Here is a 22,455-nt window from a genome sequence, read left to right as displayed (position 1 = left end):
ATTCATGTTGCGTTTTTACGAAATAATTTTTCATTTTCGGTTCTTGATTATAACATATCTATATATCCATTTTTATGCTCAGCGACACAGATAAATGATTTAAAAATTTGTTTAATGAAAATTATCACAAACCTGGAACGGTACCAAAGGTAAATCCAGCTGCTGCAAAGCAAGCGACCGTGACTGCTGCACATCCTTCATATTCATTTGAGATTGACGCAAACAAAAAAATCAAACATTTCAATTAATTCCAGTTCATCAAATTCACACAAAAATAATTTCCAAATTCACCTGCATAACAGATACCAGCAGCAATTGGGCCGGCATAAGTTTGAGATGCCAATAAAACTAGCAATAAAATAATATTCAATTTCATCTTTTCACTGTAGCTTAAAATTTGTTTCCAAATTTCTCTTTATCTTAAGAGCACAACCGTTTCGGTTCGAAATCGCTGTTAGAATGATTTACGCCTTTGTGAAATCTTTCACTCACTTATAAAAACCACATCAGAGAGTGCTAGAAAGTATGATGCAATTCTGCGAACTCTGTTGAAACCATCGAGTGCAAATTATGAGAACTATAGCGAATAGAGACGTTAGCTACCACTATAAACGTCAGCGATCAACATCAACAGAGACACTATAGCACATAGCATTAAACGCACTATTGCTTCACTCTTTGTACACACTTTGACATCACTTATGCTTTGGCGCGCGTCGTACGTTTTTCAAACGTTTATGTTTGATTCAAGTATTTCACCGATTTCACCGAATTTTCTTACTCAATATCAATATATTCATTCTTACTTGGAAGTTTTTTTTTATTGCAATGATGTTTTAAAATATGATTTGTCGAGAAATATTTTTTTTTTCAATTTCCAAAATTAAATGAAATTAAAACACATAGCATGAAACGTATTCATAGTAGAAATGCATATGTATTAGTTTGTACTTATTCATTATAATGTATTTAGATAGGACGCTAGCGCGGCCTGGACGTTAGAATTAAATTGCGCTACATTGTATTCGTAATTTCCACTCAACACAAGTGCCGAATGATGGGAACGAAGCCTAAAACGTAACAGCCATTCGCAATGAAGTTGCTTCGGGCAATTCTCTCAAATGTCACATTCAAACGATGTTATGACATTTACATCCAAATCGCATGTGAGTGACCATAACCTCACAATTTCATCGGTTTTCATTCACATGTTGAACAAGTACCGTAGTTTTGATAAGTGATAAACAGACCAAAAATTCGATAAAATGAAGACAGTTTCACGTGAACGAAACTTATTAACATTTCATGGGAGCAATTTCTTGAAGCAACGGCTGATTTTATCGATTCTCAGTGGAAAATCCGTGCACATTGTTAATATTCGTAGTCAAGACGCTGCACCAGGTTTGCGTGGCTACGAGGTCAGTTTGATTCGGATGTTTGACAAAATTTCCAATGGTTCTGAGATTGATATCAACAAAAGTGGGACATCAATCTTGTTCAAGCCGGGTATTTTAAATGGTGGCGTTATTCATCATGAGTGTAACTTGGAACGGGGAATCGGTGAGTAACATTAATTGAGTGTGCATGGAATAAAGTATGTGATTGAATTTGTTTTTTTTTGTAATTCCAGGTTATTATTTGGATGTTTTGCTTGCACTTGGTCCATTTTGTAAGGTACCAATCCATGCCACACTGCGCGGAATCACAAACAGCAAAGATTGTCCGTCAGTTGATCACATCAAAAGCTCTGCACTGCCGAATCTCCTGAAATTTTTAGTCGTTGACGAAGGTCTTGAGTTGAAAATCAAGCAACGCGGCATGAGACCATTGGGTGGCGGTGAAATCATATTCAAATGTCCAGTACGAAAAACATTGAGATCATTACAATTCGGAAAACCTGGTATGATCAAACGAATCCGTGGCGTTGCGTATACATCGAAAGTGTCACCGGCATTGGGAAATCGTGCCATCGAAGCGGCTAAGGGCAAACTATTGGAATTCATTCCCGATATTTATATTTATGCCGATCAAAACAAAGGCAAAAGCGCCGGCAATAGCCCTGGATTTGGGATCAATCTAGTCGCTGAAACAACAGAAGGTGTTTTTTATAGTGCAGAGAACGTGTCGAATGATGTATCGAAGGTAAGTGCAGCATGTGAGATTAAAAAATGTTATACTGAGAGCGATTGAGAGTGAAGAATATCGCTTATTATCAAATTCGAGGCTTTGCAATGAAAAAGGCATCCTTTTCAAAATATTCATCTTGGCTTGAATGAAAAATTGAAAATAAAAAAATTTCATTCTAAAAATTCCAGGGTGAAACAGTGACAATACCCGAAGACCTCGGAGTGATAGCCGCTTGTAAATTGTTGGAAGAAATATATCGCGGAGGCTGTGTGGATTCAACCTTCCAATGGTTGACCGTGTTGTACATGGCTTTGGGACAGAAAAATATATCAAAATTCTTAACTGGGCCACTGTCCGACTACACAATTCATTTCCTGCAACATTTACACGAATTCTTTGCCATAACATTCAAACTAGACAATCCAAAGCCAGAAGACTATGGTGGCGTTGATGAAGATGACGTTTTGCCCGGTGCAAACAAAGTACTGTTAACGTGTATCGGTGTTGGATACACCAACATGAATAAACGAACAAATTAAAAAGCAATTAATGCGACCAAATTATCTTTTCATCTCTTTTCCTCTGTTCAATTTGTCTTTGTATTCCAAAAATCTGTTTTTAGTAACAACAAAGTGATTAGACAACAATCGCATGCGAGCCGATAATGTGAGTAAACTAATCGCATACACAAGCGCACAATGTGTAGCTAATGTAAGTCACACACACAGCGCGCACCCGAATGCGATGTTGTTAATGACAAACAAGAAATAAATCATTGTGGTTCGCATTTAGATGTCGGTGATAACATGCACGAAAAGCAGAAAGAGAGAGACAAGCACATAAAGCATTCAGAGGCGATCGTATGTCAAAATAAAAACAGAAATCCTCTATATGTGTATTTGTATCTCGCATCGCCTTGATCATTTAATACAAACATGTATTTTTCTCAACGCACGACACACACTCACTCACACCGAATTTTAGAGCCAAATTTTAGCTGAGTAACGTACTTTCTCACACAGAAGCTCAAGAAAATTCGTTGAGTTCAGACCGATCTGGATCAGTATAACAGAAACGAAGGAAAAAGAAATCGATTCATAAATTAAAATAAGTGGACATAAAATTTTATTACTTTTTTCCTCGATTTATTAGTGAATTAAACATGTTTACCATACGGAATATTGCCAATTTATCAAAGGTATTTTGTGAATGGATGATTTGCTTTTTTCTAATCAAATTGAATGGGGAAAATTTATAATTTTTTTTTTGTTATAGCACATGTGCAATGCTTTGAAGCGGCCCCAAATGATGTACAGTACGGGAATTGTGGAAAAGGCTGTACCAGTGACATTTCTTACCGAAGACGAGAAAATGATGAAGGAAACAGGTTTGTAAATCATTCATTTTCCACACGCAAAATTGCAATGACCATGCAAAGTATATTATTATCGAAAATTGATTGAATTCAAGGCGACAAAAAATATCATTTGCTCTGTGTGATGTTTCTAATGCGTTGCTATGTGCTTGAAAACAGTTTGATTGAGAGCAGCAACTTGAAACTCTCTACAAAATATTTATAATCGTAACTGGTAAACAAGGACTGAAAACTGATAATGAACTGAAAAACAAACGCATTTTTGTCGACTCATCATCATTCGAGCGGGAGAGAGTGTGAAAAAAAATATCGCTCAGTTGTTTTTCACCAAACACTTTTATGGAACAAAATTATGTGTTAATTTCCATTTTTTACGCTTTATGGTGATAATTAAGATCAGCCGATCTTAAGTGGAATAAGGTGGAAAACCGGTTTTTTCGGGTCATTTGCATAATCCAGATTGTCTGCAAATTGTTCGATTTTATTTTTCATTTTTTTTTTCACCATAAAATAAGCCGGGCGCCGTTTGTCCGAAACGGAAGGCTCATCTGTTCAGATAAAAAAAATCACGTTAAATATGTTTCACATGTGGGCTATAAATGGCCACGTATACGGTGAATCTGTATCAGTCCAATGCGAATGTGTTAGTCGTGTGTATATATTGAGACGATCCTCCTTTTGACACAATTAAAATACATAACTCATTCGTTTTTTTTTTTCTGTTGCTTTGTACGCGTTATTCGCACAAACTCGACACACCGGACGCTTGGCTTAATTTTTCCATTAGCTCCTTTTTCCTCGGAACAATTATGTTTACCTCGAGTAAATAACGATGTAATGGTTAAGTTTTGACAAGGATGGTTTGATTTATTCTCTATCCGATAACAATGGGGTCTTTTGAAGTATTTGTTTGTGCAGTGCAAACAATGTGAAATGCTCAAATATTTACTCCAAACAATCATATATCTATATTACGCATTTGTGCGCAGCCCAACTGCGGCACATCTATATGAACCAAACAACAATTTTAGATTGAACGGAGAACTATTTTTAAACAGCGAAAGCTGATGATAATAAAAACATGTTTACAAATGGCATTTCTCATCTATGACGTGAAATATTTCCGAGCGATTGGGAAAAAAACAATCAAATAGTAAACAAATTGATAGCGGGTTTTTCTAATTACAACACACAGAATAAATGTTTATGATTTTTGTTGTTCCTCAATGTTTCAGTGGCAAAATTGGCGAAAGAGCAAATCGCTCCGTTGGTATCAAAAATGGATGAAGACAATCAATTGGACGCAACAGTGATAAAGATGCTCTTTGATAATGGACTGATGGGAATTGAAACGCCAGTAGAGTATGGTGGCAGTGGGTGCAATTTTATGACCTCAATGCTGGTTGTTGAAGAATTGTCGAAAGTAGATGCATCAGTCGGAGCCTATGTTGATATTCATAATACTCTAGTAAACAATTTGATGTTAAAAGTTGGTACGGAAGCACAAAAGGAAAAATATTTGCCAATTTTGGCGCAACAAGCATCGGGCAGCTTTGCATTGACTGAACCATCATCAGGGTCAGATGCCTTTGGACTGAAGACAACAGCCAAACAAGACGGCGATCACTATGTGATCAATGGTACAAAAATGTGGATCTCAAACTCGGACGTTTCACAGGTGTTTTTGGTGATGGCCAACGTTGACCCATCAAAGGTGAGCTCATCCACTTCAGACTTTTAAAAACAAAAATAATCTAATTATTTTTTTTTTCGCTTTCCCAGGGCTACAAAGGAATCTCCACTTTCATCGTTGAACGAGATACGCCCGGTTTCACCGTTGGCAAAAAAGAAAACAAATTAGGTATTCGAGCATCTGGCACGTGTATGCTCCACTTTGATAACGTTCGAGTGCATAAAGATAATGTGCTCGGAGTAATTGGCCACGGATACAAATATGCAGCTGCCTATTTAAATGAAGGTCGTATCGGTATTGGTGCTCAAATGCTTGGCATTGCTCAAGGCTGTTACGATGCTACAATCCCATACCTGTTGGAACGTAAACAATTCGGCAAAGAGATCTATGACTTTCAATCGATGCAACATCAAGTAGCCACCATTGCGACACAAATCGAAGCGGCTCGTCTATTGACCTACAATGCGGCCCGTTTGGTTGAAGCCGGTGCACCATTCATGAAAGAAGCCGCCATGGCCAAATACTATGCATCCGAAATCGCACAAACGACAACCATCAAGTGTATTGACTGGATGGGAGGAGTCGGTTTTACCAAAGATTTCCCACAAGAGAAATTCTATCGTGATGTCAAGATTGGTTCAATTTACGAAGGAACAACAAACATGCAGCTCAGTACAATTGCCAAAGCCGTGCGCAAGGAATACAGTGAATGAAATCCGTTCATGTCATAAACCCTTCCATTTATTTGATAATTTTCGTGCATTTAAACGCTTCTTTTTTCTCTCTTTTTTTTTATAATAAACACAATAAAGCAAACAATAAACGAGAGTGATACGTCCTTATTTTCATTTGGTCGATAAACTGACACAGTCGTATTTTAATCGTGTTCAATTGAATAATTCGTCTTATGGCCGTAGATAGCGAACGAAAGAGGCGAGTGTGAAATACACATATGTATGCGGCGAGTGTGTATATTATATTGACATTTTTTGTGTTTTGTTTTCTGCCGATTGACTTTGTGCACAGTCTATTGTGTATTTATGATCATTTTACGCTTGGAGCGTCCGCATCGCATTCTCTCGATCCATTTCGAATATATACGCAACTATTATGTACTATTTCTATGCAGAGTGTGAGAGACAGGTTTTTTTTCTTTGTCGTACAGCCCATACAACACTATGGCTACGCTTGCTGTTTATCAGTTGCATGAGACCGTTCAAATCGTGCGGATGCATGGATTTTTTTCGACTCGTCGACTGAAACACACAGAGACCATTCCTTAGTTAGTTTGGTTTTGTTGTTATTTGTCCAATAAAAGTGCTATGAAATAAGGGAGAATCATTTTGTGAAAAAAAGAATTGTCATTTGTGAGTTGTTTGCCAAACAAAACAGTTCAATTTTGTTGAGATTTCGGATTTGGAAATATTGTGTTGACAACATTTATTATTTTGTTTGCTGTATTTTACTTATAATATTATTATCTAATTGCATCGCGTGTATTTTGTATCAATAATAACACAGAAATGGTTTGCGTTGCGTGTGCCTCGTATTTACTGATAAAGTATTAAACTTTAATTGGTTTACAAAGTGAGATATGGTAGAGATTAATGGAAAAAACGTTCAATCGAAAAATTGCAATCTTAAGCCATGAGTAAACAAGTACAAATCATCGTAAATTCACGATATATAAATATATATATATATGTATACACACATTGAGGAAAAAGTGGAATTAATCTGAATTGTAGGCTGTATACAACGATCGGTCTAAAAAGATTTTGTCTAAAAATAACCAATTGATAGAACAAGCAAAGTCGCACACACACGACACTCAATTAAAGACGAGCATTCAGTACAAACACAAGCGTCCTCCACCTCTATCCGGAGCTATTTCAATTAAAAGAATTCGACTCACTGCAATCTCAAAGGGCTTTATCTGATCGACGACGACGACGACACAATACACAGTGAACAGACAACCAATTTTCCATCGGTTATCTCCAACCATCAAGTGACATTCAATTGAAAGTAAAATAAGTTTTAAACACGCACAAAATACGCCTATTGTGAAACATTTATTGTTATTCAAATTCCGTTGGTTAAACAAGTGAGAGAAAAAGTAGAAAAAAAAGAAGCAAAATAATTGATCGATCATCGGTAGCAGTCATAAATGTCAATTGATGTAAATGAATGTGCCATTCAATAATAATTTCATTAGACAATCAATTTTCGACGTAAATTGAAAGCGAAAACAACTAACCAAAATCAATCGAAACAGTACAACAACAAAACAACAAAACAACAACATAATCTACATCTGTCAAAAAATAGTATCGCATACATCGACACGAGTCGATCGGAATTTGTGTGTTTGTCTGTGAATTGGCTACTCAAATGCGGTTAAATACGGTATTTTCGTTTCAGTTAACACAACGATGTGGTTTAACGTGTGGTTTATTACACGAAATGGACATTTGATTTGATTTACGTGTGCGTCCCAATTCTCAAGTCAACACTCAAATAGAATGATAATGTTCAAGTGATATTGTATTTAATTGAAAAAAACTCAAGACTATTTTCACAAACACATACACGCAAAAACAACGACACACAACATTAACACACCGACATCGCGATTGATTGGTAATCATGGTAGGTTCAAATGTTATCACATTGAAAATCCAGTTTTAGTTGATTTAATTTTACTTTCTTCATGATGAAGTAGTTGCGACTTTGAACCCTTTCGTGTTTAAAGTATTTAAATTATAGTGTGCCTACCATTTGACAATTCACTTCCGCATGCAGCACATACGTCATTGCCAAGTTATGGATTTGATTTATGCAGTCAAGTGTTACAATCGAACTGAATTGCGATGTGAGAACTTTTTTTTGCCTCAACGTTATTGTTAGCAACGTAAAAAAAAGAAACACGTTCTGACATCAGTCGTGATCGGTGTCGGGAGACAGAACGTCTTGTGTGCTGTTCTTGACATTCGATCACTTTTGTTTAGCACCACGTTCAATGAACCAAACAACAATTCTAGTCTTTTTCTACAAAGAATTTGTTCTTTCATTATTTTTTTTTTCGCGAACTTAAAAGGAACTGAAAGTGCGAAAATTCTTTGCATATAAGTGCAAATGGATTCTAACAATTAGCATAATAATTCAGTCAACACCAAAGATTTATCACTTGTCTACTGATTCACTTCTTCTTATTCAATATATTCGCATTTTACATATATTATTCATCCTTTAAATACATGTCTATATTAGAAACAAAACGCGATATGTATTTATAGGCAATAAAAGTCAAAGTCAATGTATTTGTCATCATTTATTACTTGATAGTTGAACTCAAGCCGATGTTTTTTGTTTGTGCCATATCAACAACGCAATTTCGGTAGAACAGAAAAAAAAATATTTTTGCGTGTTGTCGCAATGACACACCCTTGTTATCATCTTAATGATGTTTTTGTTATGGAATATCCATAAATTAAGCGATATAATCGATTTTTTGCATTTCGTTTTTTTTGTTGGTTAGGCAAGCGGATCAATGTACCTGATTGGAATACTAGTGATATGTTTAATGACATCAACGGCGGCTCGAACGTTTGAGGAGAATGTGCTGATAACGAGTACACCGGTGCCTGAGAAGACGGCTGTTGAACCGCAACAGCCGAATAGTACGTGCTTTTATGCTGAACCTGAACTCTGCCAGCAATTCAATGAAAGTGAACCGTGCAAAGAATGTATGCCACATCCTGTGTACACAAACTCCCTAGTTTGCTGTAATGTCACCGATCTCGAGCGATCCATTTCGTGTGTAGAGAATCTAAATGGTGATAATAAAACCGTTTGGATGAATATACACGTTCGAAATGCCACCCTGGACGAATTGAATATTTCATTGAATTCATGGAAATTACTCGATTCATTGGCCATTACCGATGGAAGAGTGAATCGAATTGTTAAAGAGTTTCCGAAATTTTCACAACCAAAATGCTTGAATATGTCGAACAATAATTTGCATAGCATACAGAATATGCGAGCATTGAAGGACTTGACGAGACTTCAAGTTTTGGATTTATCATATAATAATCTCACGACCATACCCAATTTGAACAATCTCAACCTTGCGCTGGACGTTCGGTAAGTGAAATGATTTATTATTTTTGTCACTTATCATTTTTTCACACATTTTATCGATGAAAAACTAATCTGCTGTCCTTTAAAATTGTTGCGTCTTGTTTTTGACATAAAAATTAAATTGATTTCTCATTTGTTCACCTCTTTTAGCGGCAACAATGGAATGCTCTGCAAATCGGTATTGGAATCCATTGAACGGGGCAATGTTACATTCATCGAAGCTGACTCCACTTCTTGTTTAATGAATCAAACGTTTCAATGGTTTAATTCGACCGATTTACTCCCGATCCGTCAATTGGAAAAAATGAAGCAGTTGAACAACGATTGCCCATCGATTCCCGGCAAGGGGAATTGTTCATGTATACCCGAACGAATGACCTATGATGGAGAAAACAATTTAGTTTTTGCAGCCAAAGTCGATTGCTCGAATTTAGGCCTAACGAGCTTACCAGAACTTCTACCGGGCAAAACATTTTCATTGAATGTTACGAACAATAGTGTTAGTAATTGGAAACGGTTTTTTTTTTTGGGAACGAGTTGTAGACCTTCTTATTTTGTCATATTTATTTATCAACAAGTCATTGTCAAATTTCGCAAAAAAAAACTATTTTCTTCAGTTTACTTCTAGAACACATCTTAAATAAGCGTTTACCCTTTCAGATTACCAGTTTATCTGTAATGGTAGAGAATCACTCGTACAATCATTTGCTACGATTATTTGCTGACGATAATGAAGTCGAGTCATTGCTAGAAATAGAAGGAACTGAATTTATCCAGAATTTTGACAGTTTACATCTGCGACGAAATAAATTAAAATCGGTTAGTGAAGAGTTGTATCGATGTAAAAATGCACAATTTAATGCTGATTTTCTTTTTCTTCTTCGTAGATACCATATTATTTACTCGACCGGAATCCAGAGGGACGGAATATTTTTCTCGAAGGAAACCGTGTGTATTGTGACTGTAACTCTGCAAAAGTATTGAAGGTAATTTTCTTGAGAAAAATAAAATAATTTATTTTCCATCGATCGACGACGACGAATATTTTTACTATGAAAACAGAAACAAATGAATAAAAAGGAAGAAATTTTACGATAGAATTCGAATATGTTTATATGCAATTGAATAATTTTCTTTTCAATTTGTTTCAGATCTGGTTGCTGGCGAAACAGAACCAAATCCCCGACGCTGACAAAGTGTACTGCGACAATATGCCAAAGAAAGTGTTAGATTTATCGGAAACGAAAATGTGCCAGTCACCGCACGATTGGACCGACTATATTTACTATTTGATAGCGGCTGAAGTATTTCTGCTGCTAACGATAATAGCAAAAGTCTCGTATGACTATTACGTGTTCAAGACGGCTGGGTATCTACCATGGCCAGCGTCACAAATGCCTAAACTACCCTGCGATTGGCTATGCGAAACGTGATCTATTTAGTGCCATAGACAAAACTATAAATCATAAATGCCATGAGAAAGCCTTTATATTCTAGTGTTTAAATGCACATTTTTTTTTTTAGATTTTTATGTGTATTTCTGATGACCAAAATTTGATGTGTAACAATAAGCTAAGTCATTTGTGTGTAGAATGTAGAATGTGATTGTTTCACTCTCCGAAGTGTGTTTTCCATGAAAAGTCAAACGGTTGTCATATGCTTTTTTTTTATTGTAAAATATACGCAATTTTATTAAAACTCAATGTAAATTAATTGTCAATTTTCTTCTTCTTTTTTGTCACTTTTAAACTATTGCCCTCGCTTACAGATGCTTTTCGTTTTTTTGACAATTTTACAAATTTTCCAGCCGTACTACCATTTTTTTGGTGTTTCTCTTTTGATGTTCCATTGCTTTGTTTGCCATTGGCTGGTCCAGGTTTCTTGTTGAATTTTCCCTTCTTCTTCTTATTGGGATTTTCGACGGCAATGTCTGCACGTTTTGGAATGGTTTTTTCGAGCTGACGACGCACCTTTTTCGATTGTTTCTTAATCGTGAGCATGTATTCGGGCACTTTGCAACCAGAATTTCGTAGAATATTTGCAATGCTTCTGAGTTTCGGTTTGTCATCTTGAGTGAAGTATGTGATGGCTTTTCCCTTGCGTCCAGCACGACCCGTTCGACCGATTCGATGAATGTATGAAATTGCCGATGGCGGGAAATCGTAATTGATAACCAAATTTACGCCGAGAAAATCAATACCACGACCGATGAGCTCTGTACAAATTAAAACCCATACTTTTCCCTCGCGGAACGACTTCACCACATCATCACGCTGCTGTTGTGTTCGGTCGGCGTGAATCACATCCACATTTATGGCATCGTAAATCAACTCGGAGTACAATTGTTGAGCACGATCCTATTGAAAGAACGAATAAGGAAAATGTACAATTGAAAAAATATCAATAATTTAATGAAAATATATGCTTCAATGCAAGCTTACCTTGCTATCAACAAACACTAGAACCGGTGGTTTCAGTCCTTCGCGCAACATATTTCGGAACGCAACCATTTTACCGGCCTCATTGCCTACGAATACTAACTCCTGATCGACTAGATCTGTCGCTGAATTTCGTTGTCCAATTGAAATTGTGTGCAAATTTTTCGCGTTCTTTTTGCCCCACTTTGAAACCGGCATCGTCCATGTGGCACTGAACAGGCCGACATTGATCTTTTCGCTGGAACATGCCGCATAAATCTTGTCAAACTGATCACGAAAACTATTTTTACCTTCTTCAAACAATTTATCAGCCTCATCTAGAATTAGCCATTCGATGCTAGAACGAAACGAAAAATTGTTTGAAAAATAAAACATGCCCAAATCACCAAAGATAAAGAGGAGAAATTATTCCTTACTGGCTTAAATCCAAAATTGGCTTCTCCTGATTGAGTAAATAACACACACGATTCGGCGTTGTAATCAAAATATCGAATTGTTTGTTACTTTTTGGTCCGTATTTCGATTCAGCCTGATTGATTTTGTTCAGTGTGTGAACTTTCAAGTCGATACCTTCGACGAGCCGAAGACACTCTCGCTGGGTTTGTTTCGCCAACTCACGCGTTGGACAAAGGATCAGTGCACGAAATCCTTTGTTCTTCGGTTTCTTCAAGTTTCTGATAATTGGCACCAGGAAGGCGGCTGTTTTTCCACTACCCGTTGGCGCACAAGCCATCAACGATTTGCCCTACAATGGTATCGAAAAAAATTATCATTCGTTCAAATTACGATAGATCCAACTGTTCAAGTTTGCAAACAAATCGTATGCTTTGGGTTCATATACTTACATCGCACATAATCGGAATAGCCTGCATTTGAATCGGTGTTGGTTCTTTGTAGCCACTTGAAATGAGATTGTTAACAATTTGTTGTGGAATCGCACAATCATTCACTAATTGTTCAAATGTTTCAATAGGATCTGGGGGATTTGCACCGTGCACATTGATGTGGTGTTTGTTTCGTATGTGATTGACCTGCAATTCACCAGAATTTATTAGTAAAACCGCCAACAAATCATTCATTTTCTATTCATACCTTTTCCGTATGAAGCATTTTTTGTTTTTCCTCTGTCATTGGTTTGCCTTTCTTCTTGGGGTTGGTGCTGGTCTCTTCCGTGGGCTCTTCTTCCAGTTTGATGTCGGATTTCAAATCTGAACCTGGTGCCGCTCTTTTCCGCTAAACATTTAAATTATAAAATTAAACAAACAGAAGCACTCAAAGGCAAATTGAATGAACAAACCTCTGGTTTAAAAACCGCTCCGACGGTCAGTTGTCTAAAAATTTCCTTCACATCCATCTTCAGAATGGAAAAATTTCGAGAAAAATTCTTTCTTAAAAAAAACAGTTTTGTTTTCTATTCGGCTATAGCACATGTCTCTCACACCGTGAACTGTCACTTGCGTTGTGTTCCCAATTGATTGAGTGGAATACGTAAATCGCATCGCGGAACGAACGCACTCTTACGTATTTTTCAAAGAATGTTTGACAATGCAATTTGACTCTCTGGAATACAACGGTTTAGCTTAGCTTTGTTATTGACTAAAACACACACAATATTTGTACATTCTTAGTTTTGTGACGAAAAGAAACCATTTTTAGCGCACAAATGGATACGCAAACGAAGCATTTCATAAATTCAATCATGGAAAACAATGAGTGAAAGTGGTAATTTAAAAAAAAACAACAAATAGAAAAAACCAAAATCGGACTCAAAACAACAAGCAATCATTTAAAAAGTTGTCGTTGTATCGCATACCATATAGAATTTTATGTTTGTGGTCTTTTTCATTTTTTTTTTATATTTGTTTGATTGTTTGTATATTTTAATTGAAAAATGGCAAGCCAACCGCAGCATAAATACGATAATTTTCAACGTTTTGTGTTCGAATGTAAGAAATATGTGAGTGAAATTCAAAATTATTCAGGTGGCGATCGTTTAGCCCCATGGTATGCGTATTTACTTTGGATGGAAGAGAATTTTATCATTGACCTCAAAGGAAAGGAAACAATTTTCGATGAGATTTTAGCAGCATGTCTATGCCAATTTGAGAATGATGCATTATACAAGCAGGATCGACGACTCATTAAACTGTTCATCAAATTTGTGAGTACAAAAGACGCGTATACAGTGATCAGCTGTCATTTTCAACGGAAAATTTATGGAACTAAACAAGAATCGTGTTCATTTTTTTCTAGATTCAATGCCAAGAGGAACAAGACATGCATTATGATGCGATGGTATCAAACGCTGTTGGTGACAAAGTGGCTGATTTATACATTAATTGGGCCTTTCACTTCGATATTGCTGGCCAATTTATAAAAGCAGATGAAGTATTCAGACGTGGCCTGAATGCTGGTGCCGAACCATTGAACTTATTGAAATCGGCTCATCAAGCATTCGGTTATTCAATGTCACAACGAATGTTATACAAATCCGATACCAATTTTCAGCAACAGCTTCAATGCCGAATGAAAAAGCAGTTGGAGGATATAGCATCACTTCGAATCGATGGAACGAGCGTCAACGCAGCGAAATCAATGGCATTACAAATGTTCGATAAATCGCAATTGATGAGCGTTTGCATACCAAATTGTGAAATGGGCAAAACGACGCCAGAGAAACGGCATAATACGTCAGTCGCACAGAATATCATCGATAGTGCACGAAAGATGCGACGAGAGAAAAGCAATAAATTGATTAAAAAAGCCTGTCGCCTTGACTTCAATGAGAATGCATGTGCGCAGGCGACTACAGCACGGCTAGAGCCGAATATGTACGAAAGGGGAATCCAATTGGGCCAAAATTTCAAGTCAAAAAATCTTCCGCAAAGACAAGTTCCGCCCACACCATACAACGATCCATCGATCGGCACATTCCGAGGAGAACTACCGCGCTATGATAAAATCATGTTGGTGCCGGGGACAAATATGGCCTTTTCGGCCGATGAACTGAAAGCATACAAATGGTTCAAGCAGCGACGCATCGAGAATACATTCACCAAAGAGCAAGATAAAATCTGGGGCGTGGGACACAATTTGCCGATTCGATGGGCAAATGTGTTTGCGCGCAAGAATTATCCGCAGCCCAAATGGATCGTGCCCCGCATTGAGCCATCCGATGAACTGAACGAACGAGGCCCACATAGATTTATGTGCAGAATGGCTAACATGTATCCGGAAAATTCCAGTGAAGAATATTCGCTGGATGAAATCATGTGGAATAAGAGGCGAGCAAAGGCAAACGCACCACCTCAACCAGCGAACAAAAGTGTCATGAAATCAAATCGCCTTATCAATCGAACAAACAGCAACGACAGCAAATTGTCACCAATTGTCGAAATGGAGCTATCTGGATATGGAGACGCTTTGCTTGAAGTGCCACGAAGGAAGGAAATCATTCAACCGAACACGAACACGGTGGAGTGGAATAAAAAGAGGAAATCTTCCATTTTCCCAACATTTGATGCATTGAACGACACATGCACCACACAAATGTTTAGCAACTTGTTACATAGCTCCGCCATAAGCACGCCAAAGGTAAAAATGCCAAGGTTTGATCGGGATGAAACCGTCAGTAGCCATTGGCAAGAAGAGACCAAACTGAAACTGTTCACCGATCAATCATCGGAGTTATTGCCCGATCTGAATAATCAAGGCGATAAAAATGGCAAGAGCCAACCCAACGATGTCGGATTCGCGATCTACGAAGATAAAACCCTAACGATGCACGCTGTCAAGAGTGCGGCATACAAACAAACGATTAATGAATCATCTGTTGGCAACAAAGAGAATATTGCCGTGAATGAGAATCAATTGGTCAATCTGGAGCCGATAAAAACAACAGGCAAATTTGAGTCAGCTGTGATAAATTCGAGCGAACAACCGAGCATGAAAGTGGCGAAAGAGAAAACAGAAGTTCAGCAATCGAATGGGTTGAAATTCGATGTTTACACGGACAATACTGAAACAATGGTCAACGTTTGGCAAAATGTCCAAAAACTGGAGACATCAATTGAAAATAAGGAAAATCAGATTCAACAACCGAAGCAAGACACAACAATTGAAGACACCATTGCGAATGTGAATAAAATGATTGAATCCGTATTGAATGCCACCAAACCTGATGGTTTCAATGCAACCAAACACGCAACGACCAATTCGAATGCGACCAACTACTTGAATGCGACTCGAAACCTCAAAGACGAATCTGCATTCAAAGCACCGTTGCCGCCAAAGAAAACTAAACCGGCTCAAAGGCCGAGTGATACATTTTTCGAACTTTTGGACACAACCGAAGAGTTTGAGTTCCTTGAAGCCCAGTGTGCCAACTCACCGAACACGGGAGACAAATCACTTGAGCTACCATCATTTAAATTGGAGCAAAGTTTTGCCAAAAGTGTGACGATTGGAGCGGCCAATAAGAGTAATTTGACCGATAAATCTTTTCGATTGAGCATTGAGATAACCGAGGAGGAGCGGCTGAATGTCATCAACAATCCAGCTATATGCGATAAAACTCGGTTGAATTGGACACAACAGCTATCGATGGCATTGCCAAATGAGCCGCCAATCGTTGAACATGAAGTGGAAGAAGAACTTGGCAAAGAACTCGAGAAAGAGGCTGAAATGAAAGCAGAAGAAACTGAAGAAGAAGATGATATTGGAAGAAGTATTTACGTCAAGCAACCTGAACCAGAGTTCAATGAAAAGGATGCAGATTGGAAGGAATACACACAATTTATAGCCAACAACACCGCAATCAATGAGTACATAGTCGAAGAAGTTAATTTGGATGAAACGAAACATAGAATCGATACGCATATGCTCAACTTGAAGGATTTGAATCCGTTCGATCCTGAGGTACAGAAAGATGTACTCACCGACATCGGGTTTCTGGACCAATTGAGCGGTGCCAATAATTTCAATTGTGTGATGATGAACGTGGTGCCACCGCTGAAGCCAAGAGCATCCATTGAAATAAACAAACAAAAGTATCAAATTCGTAAGCTGATCGGTACCGGCACTTATGGCAAAGTGTTCTCAGCCGAATGCTCAAAGACCAAAGAGATGTACGCATTGAAACAACAGAGGCCGCCGAATCTGTGGGAATACTACGTTTGCCTGCAAATTCATGCACGTCTTAAAGACGAACGAGTCGTAAGTAGATTTCTATAACATTTATTTTTGGTTTTTTTGCCATTTCTGTTGCCTACCTAATCGCTTTTCAACGTCTCATTTTCAGCGCAATGGATTTATGGCTGTGGACTTAGCATTCATCGGGAACAATGCAACGATCTTTGCATCAAAATTCTCAAAACACGGCACCATTTTAAACGTTTGCAACAAAGTGAAGCAGACAACAAATAAGCCCATCGAAGAATGCATCGTGATGATCCTAGTCAAGCAGATGTTTACCATAATGGAACATTTTCATCGGGCAAACTTCATTCATGCCGATATAAAGCCGGATAACTTCTTGCTCATGGACAAGTAAGTGGAATGAGTGAAAAAATTGTTCGGTTTTCTATTGGAATTATCCGAATTTTCAAAACCTATTCAAATTATCTAATGATTTATCTCATTCCATCTCATTTAGATTGAGTTTGAACTACGAAAACCCAGACATTGTGCTGCAACTCATCGACTTTGGGCAATCGATCGATCTGAGCTATTTCTCAAACCACGTATTTTGGGCGAAAGTCAAAACTGAAAACTTTGTTTGCACTCAGATGATGGAAGACAAACCATGGACTTATCATTGTGATCTGTTTTGTTTGGCCAGCACCATTTATACGATGGTCGCTGGAAAATACATGGTGGTTTCACGTTGCAAACCAACAGATCCATACAAACCACAAAAGTTACCGCGATACGTCAATGGATCGCTGTGGGACGAAATTTTCGATACACTCATCAATATACGTAGCATGAAAAAAATGCCATCATGGTCTAAACTACAGCAGCTGCTGGATAACGAATTACAAGCGATTGGCAAGAAAAAAGTGACTGAAGCAATCGCCAAATTCAACAAAGCATTAGATTAGGCGATTTTTCTTAAATAGAAATGCACATCAATCACATCATATTTAATACAACAACGCATCACACCATATGTAGTATACGATTAAAAATTTGTCATTTAATCAACGCATCAGAATGCATTTACAATAAAGTGAAATTTCAAATTCAAGAACCAACCCGATTTGCATTTATTTTCGGTTGAAAATTCAATCAGGTAACAAGTGGTGCCAGTGTCAATTTGCATGTGTACGTCTCGCGTAAGAAAACGATGAAACCGCACGTTTGTATAAACGGACTCATTTTTAGTCGCGTAGCCAGTGAAAAGCGACACACATTTGAAGTTTGTGTTGCTCTGCTGCTGCACGTCAAAATTGCGCTATGCAATTGGAACACGGTTTTTGTTTTTGTTTCTGTTGTTTGTTTTAAATATTTTTATTGGTTTTTTTCTGCATATCTTGAACTGAAAATGGCTCAATCGGTACAACATAAATACGATGATTTCGGTAAATTCGTGTCAGAGTGTAAAAACTTTGTGAAATCGATCGAAAATTATACGGGAAACGACCGATTGATCAATTGGTACGAGTATTTGCTGTGGATAGATGAAAATTTCATCACCGATTTCGAAAACGAGACGATATTCAATCAAATCCTGGCCGCGTGTTTGGTTCAATTCGAGCATGAAGAACGATACACGCAAGATCGACGATTGGTTAAACTTTTCATCAAATATGTAAGTAAATTTTTGTTTGACAGTTGAAAACCATTCGGACGGTGTTTATTTAATACACAGAATAGCAAACATTTCAGAACAGGGTGGCTCAGATCTAAATTCATGTAAACAAATATTTCGGAAAATCAGCTGTTTTAAATCACAACCATCGGTCCATATCTCGAGTTTGGCGTCTAGAGTTATGTTTTTCTTGTCCAATTTATTCTGCATGCGCTAGGTTTTGTAAGCATAATCTTGCCGTTCGAGTCCAGACACCGGGCAAATGTTATTGTTTCCATCGTCAATGTAAAAAATTTGATCAAGAATCACATGAAAACCACACAACGCTTGTTGATTTCGTACAAAGTCCACCAGCACTTTGCCTTTGCACAAATTCTTTGAACTGAGTTAACAGCCCGGCTGATGATTGATATGGCAATGTTTAATTGACGTTATCTTCATAAGCAGAATCACCGAACATCATCTTATTCATAAATTCGTTGACCGATTTCTGTTGATTTCTGTCCCATTTCCAACACAGATCCACTTCCAAGAGGAACCAAATACCCATTACGAAGCAATGATATCGAAGGGCATCGGCGTAAAAGTAGCGGATTTGTACATCAACTGGGCATTTTACTTCGATGACAACCGTGACTTTGAGAAAGCAAATGAAATTTTCAAGCGTGGTTTGAAAGCTGAGGCTCAACCAATGGATTTGTTGAAATCAGCCCATGAAGAATTCATGCGATCAATGAAACAACGAGCACTCCATGGAACAAGCGAAGAATATCAAAGAGACACACACAACCGTTTGGAGCGAATAGCAACACTTCGAATATTTGGAGCAAGCCTCAATCAATCAAAGTCATCAGCGTTGAATCAGTTCGACAAATCAACTCTGATGAACGTTTGCATCCCGAATACGGTATCGCCAAATCATTCAACGCCAGAAAAGTGCAACACTCTCGCTTCACGGAATATTACCGACAGTGTGGAAACTCTACGAATGCGCATAATAAGAAATAATCGAATCCCGGTCTGCATGTGTGACGCTGATTTTGGTAGCTCGTATACATGTCAACCGTGCAGAGATAGGCGTGCGACGAGTATTCGACTGGGTCATGATTTTAAGTCGAAGAATTTGCCGCAAACACAGTCACCTGGGCTGCCGTACTTCGATCCACCGAAAGCAAGCTTCAACGACATTTGGCAGCAGATGGTGCCCGGCTACGATAAAATCATGATGACTCCAGCCGATAATGTGGCATTTTCGGCCGAAGAACTGAGAGCCTACCAATGGTTCAAGCATCGACGCATCGAGAATGCATTCACCAAAAAGCAAGATAAAATCTGGGGCATAGGATACGATGTGCCGATGCGTTGGGCCGATGTGTTTCCACGCAAGAATCTGACACAGTCTGAGTGGATTGTGCCTCGCGTCCAGCCATCAGAAGAATTAAACGAGAAAGGTCCGCATACGTTCATGTGCAACATGGGTGAATTGTACCCGAAAAATTCCATGGAAGAGTATTCGCTGGAAGAAATCATACGCATAAAACGTGAATCGTGTGCAAAAGGAGGGAACACGACCAGAGGCAAAGTTTTTAGCGATCAGCCAAAGACAAAACCGGCCAGCGGTGCCATTCAAAAGATGCGATTTGGTAAAACGTCTACAAGAAACAAACCAGTTCCAAATCGTCCAAAAGGTCTTGGTGATGACATTTTCAAACAGCAAATGGAAATAGCCAGAGCTATGAACCGAGTCAAAAATGTCAAACCAAAAGCACTGCTATTCGCCGACGAAGACAAGGAGAACATTTTCATCCCAGAGAATTTGCAACATTTAAACACACCAGCAGCACAGCGCAAAACTCAATTCGACTTCTGGGAGAATGCACAGGCATTTGCCGGCATCGAAAGCGACGGATATTCAGCTGCAGCAGCTTCGGATACAAGCTCAACGTTAAAGTTAACGACATCAGTGGAAGAAGATATGGCTACTGTGCAAGATATGATCACCAATGTTTGGAATGCAATTGGAAATAATCTCAACGACTCGCCGGCTGATCCAAATGTCCGGAAATCCATCAAACAACCGGTTGATTGTTCAACTCCGATCAAGAAACCAGCGCATAATTACTCATTTTCGTATGAATTGCTAGAGACAACAGCCGAATTTGAGCGCCTAGAGGCACTGTGTTCAATATCACCGGTCAAAGGATCATCTCCGGTATACTAACAACTGGTCATCGAAATCCCATCGAAACGAGTTCAAAGTTTACATTCAAAGTGAGTAATCTTTTCAATACGCACCAATTTTCCAAACAGGGTAAATTGAGATCTACAAAACGAATTTGTCTCCATTTCATTCCATAGATGCATTCATCAGGCGACCCACATTCGAAACGACTTCGTTTAAATGCAATTCACGATGGATTTTATCATCAAACTATCAAAAACTAATGATTCAAATGAAACTAAAGAAATTCGATCTAGAGATCAATTGTCTGAAGTGATAACAATGTGATTTTAACATAAGGACAGAAGAAAATTGTATAATATTGTAATATTTATTGATATTGATTCGATTGAAACAGAATAAAAGTTAATCACTGTGATTCGTAGAGGTAGAATGATCATTTTGCGAGCATTGTATTCAGAGAAAATTAAATGAAAAGGAACATCACAATGTATTGAAATGAAAAAAACTGTCAAATTCACGAATGAATCTAGTTATATTTGTTTTTGGGCTCTTAAAATTATACAAAGTATCTAATAAATAGAAATGACTCTTTATTGAACATTCGAGTGAGAATTGAATGAGAAATTGACCGTGGAATTGAAGTGAGACGATTGATGGCTATTGCGTTCATCGACCTTATGACTGAGACGATCGATTAGATCCAATGAATATGGTAGCAGTGGCCGCACTGAATGTATCTCAAACACCGTCAAATTGTCCAATTTCGCGTATGTTCCATCGCCTTTCATGAAGTCATCCATTGAAGTTCGTAATTTGGCCGCTCGAATATCAATGATGTCTTTGATTGCCGTTCGAATCTCCTCCGAATGGGCCACATCCTCGGCTGCACACTTCAGAATCAACTGCGCCTCAATCATGTAGTGTTCACTGGGCATTTTTGTGAATATTCTGCAAGACACAAATTCAAATATGGAATTAAAACCTTGGTGAATTGTGAAAAAAGGTAGGCCAACACTTCGGTAAAAGTGTTCAAAATGGAAAAAAAGTAAGTGGCAAATCTGGTGAGTATCTTACTTCATTCGCTTTTCAGCTTCTTTGATCTCCTCCAAGATGTCCTTATCCATCCAAACCGGCGGCACGAGACGGCACTTTTGCTGTTTTCGCAAGTGGATTGCCAACCACAATGGTACTGTTGAACAAATAATTTCAGAATTGCACACGCTATTATTCGATAAACGACGCAAATTTCATCATATTTGATGCAAAATGGTTAATTCAAATGAAAAGGAGGCCCAAAAAAGTGATCAGTTCTCGACAAAGTTCATTTGCGAAATAAAAAAAAAATGTAAACACTAACCATGAACCGGCATACCAGCACGAAACGGACCAATCGATCCCGATATCAAGTGGATGGCATTGTCTTGTGTGAAATTCGGTATAATACCAATTGTCTCGTTCTCGCCAATAAATTCCAATTCACAGGGTTCCATTTTCCAGCCAACAAATCGCTTGCAACTTATTATATCTGGTCAAAAATGTGCTCTTAAGCCAGAAATAAACAAAGAGGTGTGTTTTGAATCGAATAACAACAATGAACAATGAAAACACGACAGAACTTTTGGCGCAATGTCAGTTGAACATTGCGTTAAGAGCGACATCTCGACAAATGTCATGTTAATC

General features: G+C 38.0%; 7 protein-coding genes across 10 annotated transcripts; 5 read left to right on the top strand and 2 right to left on the bottom strand.

The window, feature by feature from the left end:
* The first annotated feature begins 1,137 nt into the window (after positions 1-1,137).
* LOC129566212 (probable RNA 3'-terminal phosphate cyclase-like protein) lies at positions 1,138-2,690 on the top strand. The gene is made up of 3 exons (XM_055441962.1): positions 1,138-1,560; positions 1,631-2,142; positions 2,316-2,690. Exons 1-3 carry the CDS (start codon positions 1,266-1,268, stop codon positions 2,664-2,666), a joined length of 1,158 nt encoding a protein of 385 aa, XP_055297937.1. The 5' UTR covers positions 1,138-1,265; the 3' UTR covers positions 2,667-2,690.
* Positions 2,691-2,960: 270 nt separating this feature from the next.
* LOC129566210 (short/branched chain specific acyl-CoA dehydrogenase, mitochondrial) lies at positions 2,961-6,060 on the top strand. Its single transcript, XM_055441950.1, has 4 exons — positions 2,961-3,325; positions 3,403-3,514; positions 4,738-5,216; positions 5,285-6,060. The coding sequence occupies exons 1-4, from the start codon at positions 3,290-3,292 to the stop codon at positions 5,906-5,908; spliced, it is 1,251 nt and encodes a 416-aa protein (XP_055297925.1). The 5' UTR covers positions 2,961-3,289; the 3' UTR covers positions 5,909-6,060.
* A 182-nt stretch (positions 6,061-6,242) lies between these two features.
* On the top strand, positions 6,243-11,054 carry LOC129566209 (protein halfway). 3 transcript variants are annotated; one of them, XM_055441947.1, is made up of 6 exons: positions 6,243-7,847; positions 8,737-9,344; positions 9,492-9,840; positions 10,002-10,160; positions 10,229-10,327; positions 10,493-11,054. In XM_055441947.1, the coding sequence occupies exons 1-6, from the start codon at positions 7,845-7,847 to the stop codon at positions 10,772-10,774; spliced, it is 1,500 nt and encodes a 499-aa protein (XP_055297922.1). In that variant the 5' UTR covers positions 6,243-7,844; the 3' UTR covers positions 10,775-11,054. The 3 variants fall into 3 exon arrangements, with proteins under 3 accessions (XP_055297922.1, XP_055297921.1, XP_055297923.1); XM_055441946.1 differs by having other exon boundaries at positions 7,838-8,070; XM_055441948.1 differs by lacking the exon at positions 6,243-7,847 and adding an exon at positions 8,137-8,595.
* LOC129566207 (probable ATP-dependent RNA helicase DDX52) lies at positions 11,002-13,245 on the bottom strand. Its single transcript, XM_055441938.1, has 6 exons — positions 13,077-13,245; positions 12,872-13,012; positions 12,625-12,810; positions 12,196-12,524; positions 11,783-12,116; positions 11,002-11,698 (listed from the first exon to the last, which is right to left on the bottom strand). Exons 1-6 carry the CDS (start codon positions 13,131-13,133, stop codon positions 11,051-11,053), a joined length of 1,695 nt encoding a protein of 564 aa, XP_055297913.1. The 5' UTR covers positions 13,134-13,245; the 3' UTR covers positions 11,002-11,050.
* LOC129566204 (uncharacterized) lies at positions 13,208-18,026 on the top strand. Its single transcript, XM_055441936.1, has 4 exons — positions 13,208-13,940; positions 14,033-16,993; positions 17,079-17,326; positions 17,433-18,026. Exons 1-4 carry the CDS (start codon positions 13,671-13,673, stop codon positions 17,878-17,880), a joined length of 3,927 nt encoding a protein of 1,308 aa, XP_055297911.1. The 5' UTR covers positions 13,208-13,670; the 3' UTR covers positions 17,881-18,026.
* An 82-nt stretch (positions 18,027-18,108) lies between these two features.
* On the top strand, positions 18,109-21,373 carry LOC129566206 (uncharacterized). Of its 2 annotated transcripts, XR_008687710.1 has the most exons (3): positions 18,109-18,590; positions 19,111-20,861; positions 20,949-21,373. XR_008687710.1 is itself a non-coding variant. In XM_055441937.1 (2 exons), the coding sequence occupies exons 1-2, from the start codon at positions 18,324-18,326 to the stop codon at positions 20,809-20,811; spliced, it is 1,968 nt and encodes a 655-aa protein (XP_055297912.1). In that variant the 5' UTR covers positions 18,147-18,323; the 3' UTR covers positions 20,812-21,373. The 2 variants fall into 2 exon arrangements, 1 of the variants encoding a protein (XP_055297912.1); XM_055441937.1 differs by having other exon boundaries at positions 18,147-18,590; positions 19,111-21,373.
* Positions 21,316-22,392, bottom strand: LOC129566218 (probable DNA replication complex GINS protein PSF2). The gene is made up of 3 exons (XM_055441968.1): positions 22,133-22,392; positions 21,850-21,964; positions 21,316-21,723 (listed from the first exon to the last, which is right to left on the bottom strand). Exons 1-3 carry the CDS (start codon positions 22,263-22,265, stop codon positions 21,366-21,368), a joined length of 606 nt encoding a protein of 201 aa, XP_055297943.1. The 5' UTR covers positions 22,266-22,392; the 3' UTR covers positions 21,316-21,365.
* Between the last annotated feature and the right edge of the window lie 63 nt (positions 22,393-22,455).

The sequence above is a fragment of the Sitodiplosis mosellana genome, unplaced genomic scaffold (genome assembly GCF_009176505.1).
Source record: "Sitodiplosis mosellana isolate CC-2019 unplaced genomic scaffold, AAFC_SMos_1.0 Smas_scaffold_3, whole genome shotgun sequence".
Lineage (NCBI taxonomy): Eukaryota > Metazoa > Arthropoda > Insecta > Diptera > Cecidomyiidae > Sitodiplosis > Sitodiplosis mosellana.
The sequence above is the reverse complement of the archived record's forward strand: the minus strand, read 5'-3'. Positions and strand labels throughout refer to the sequence as shown.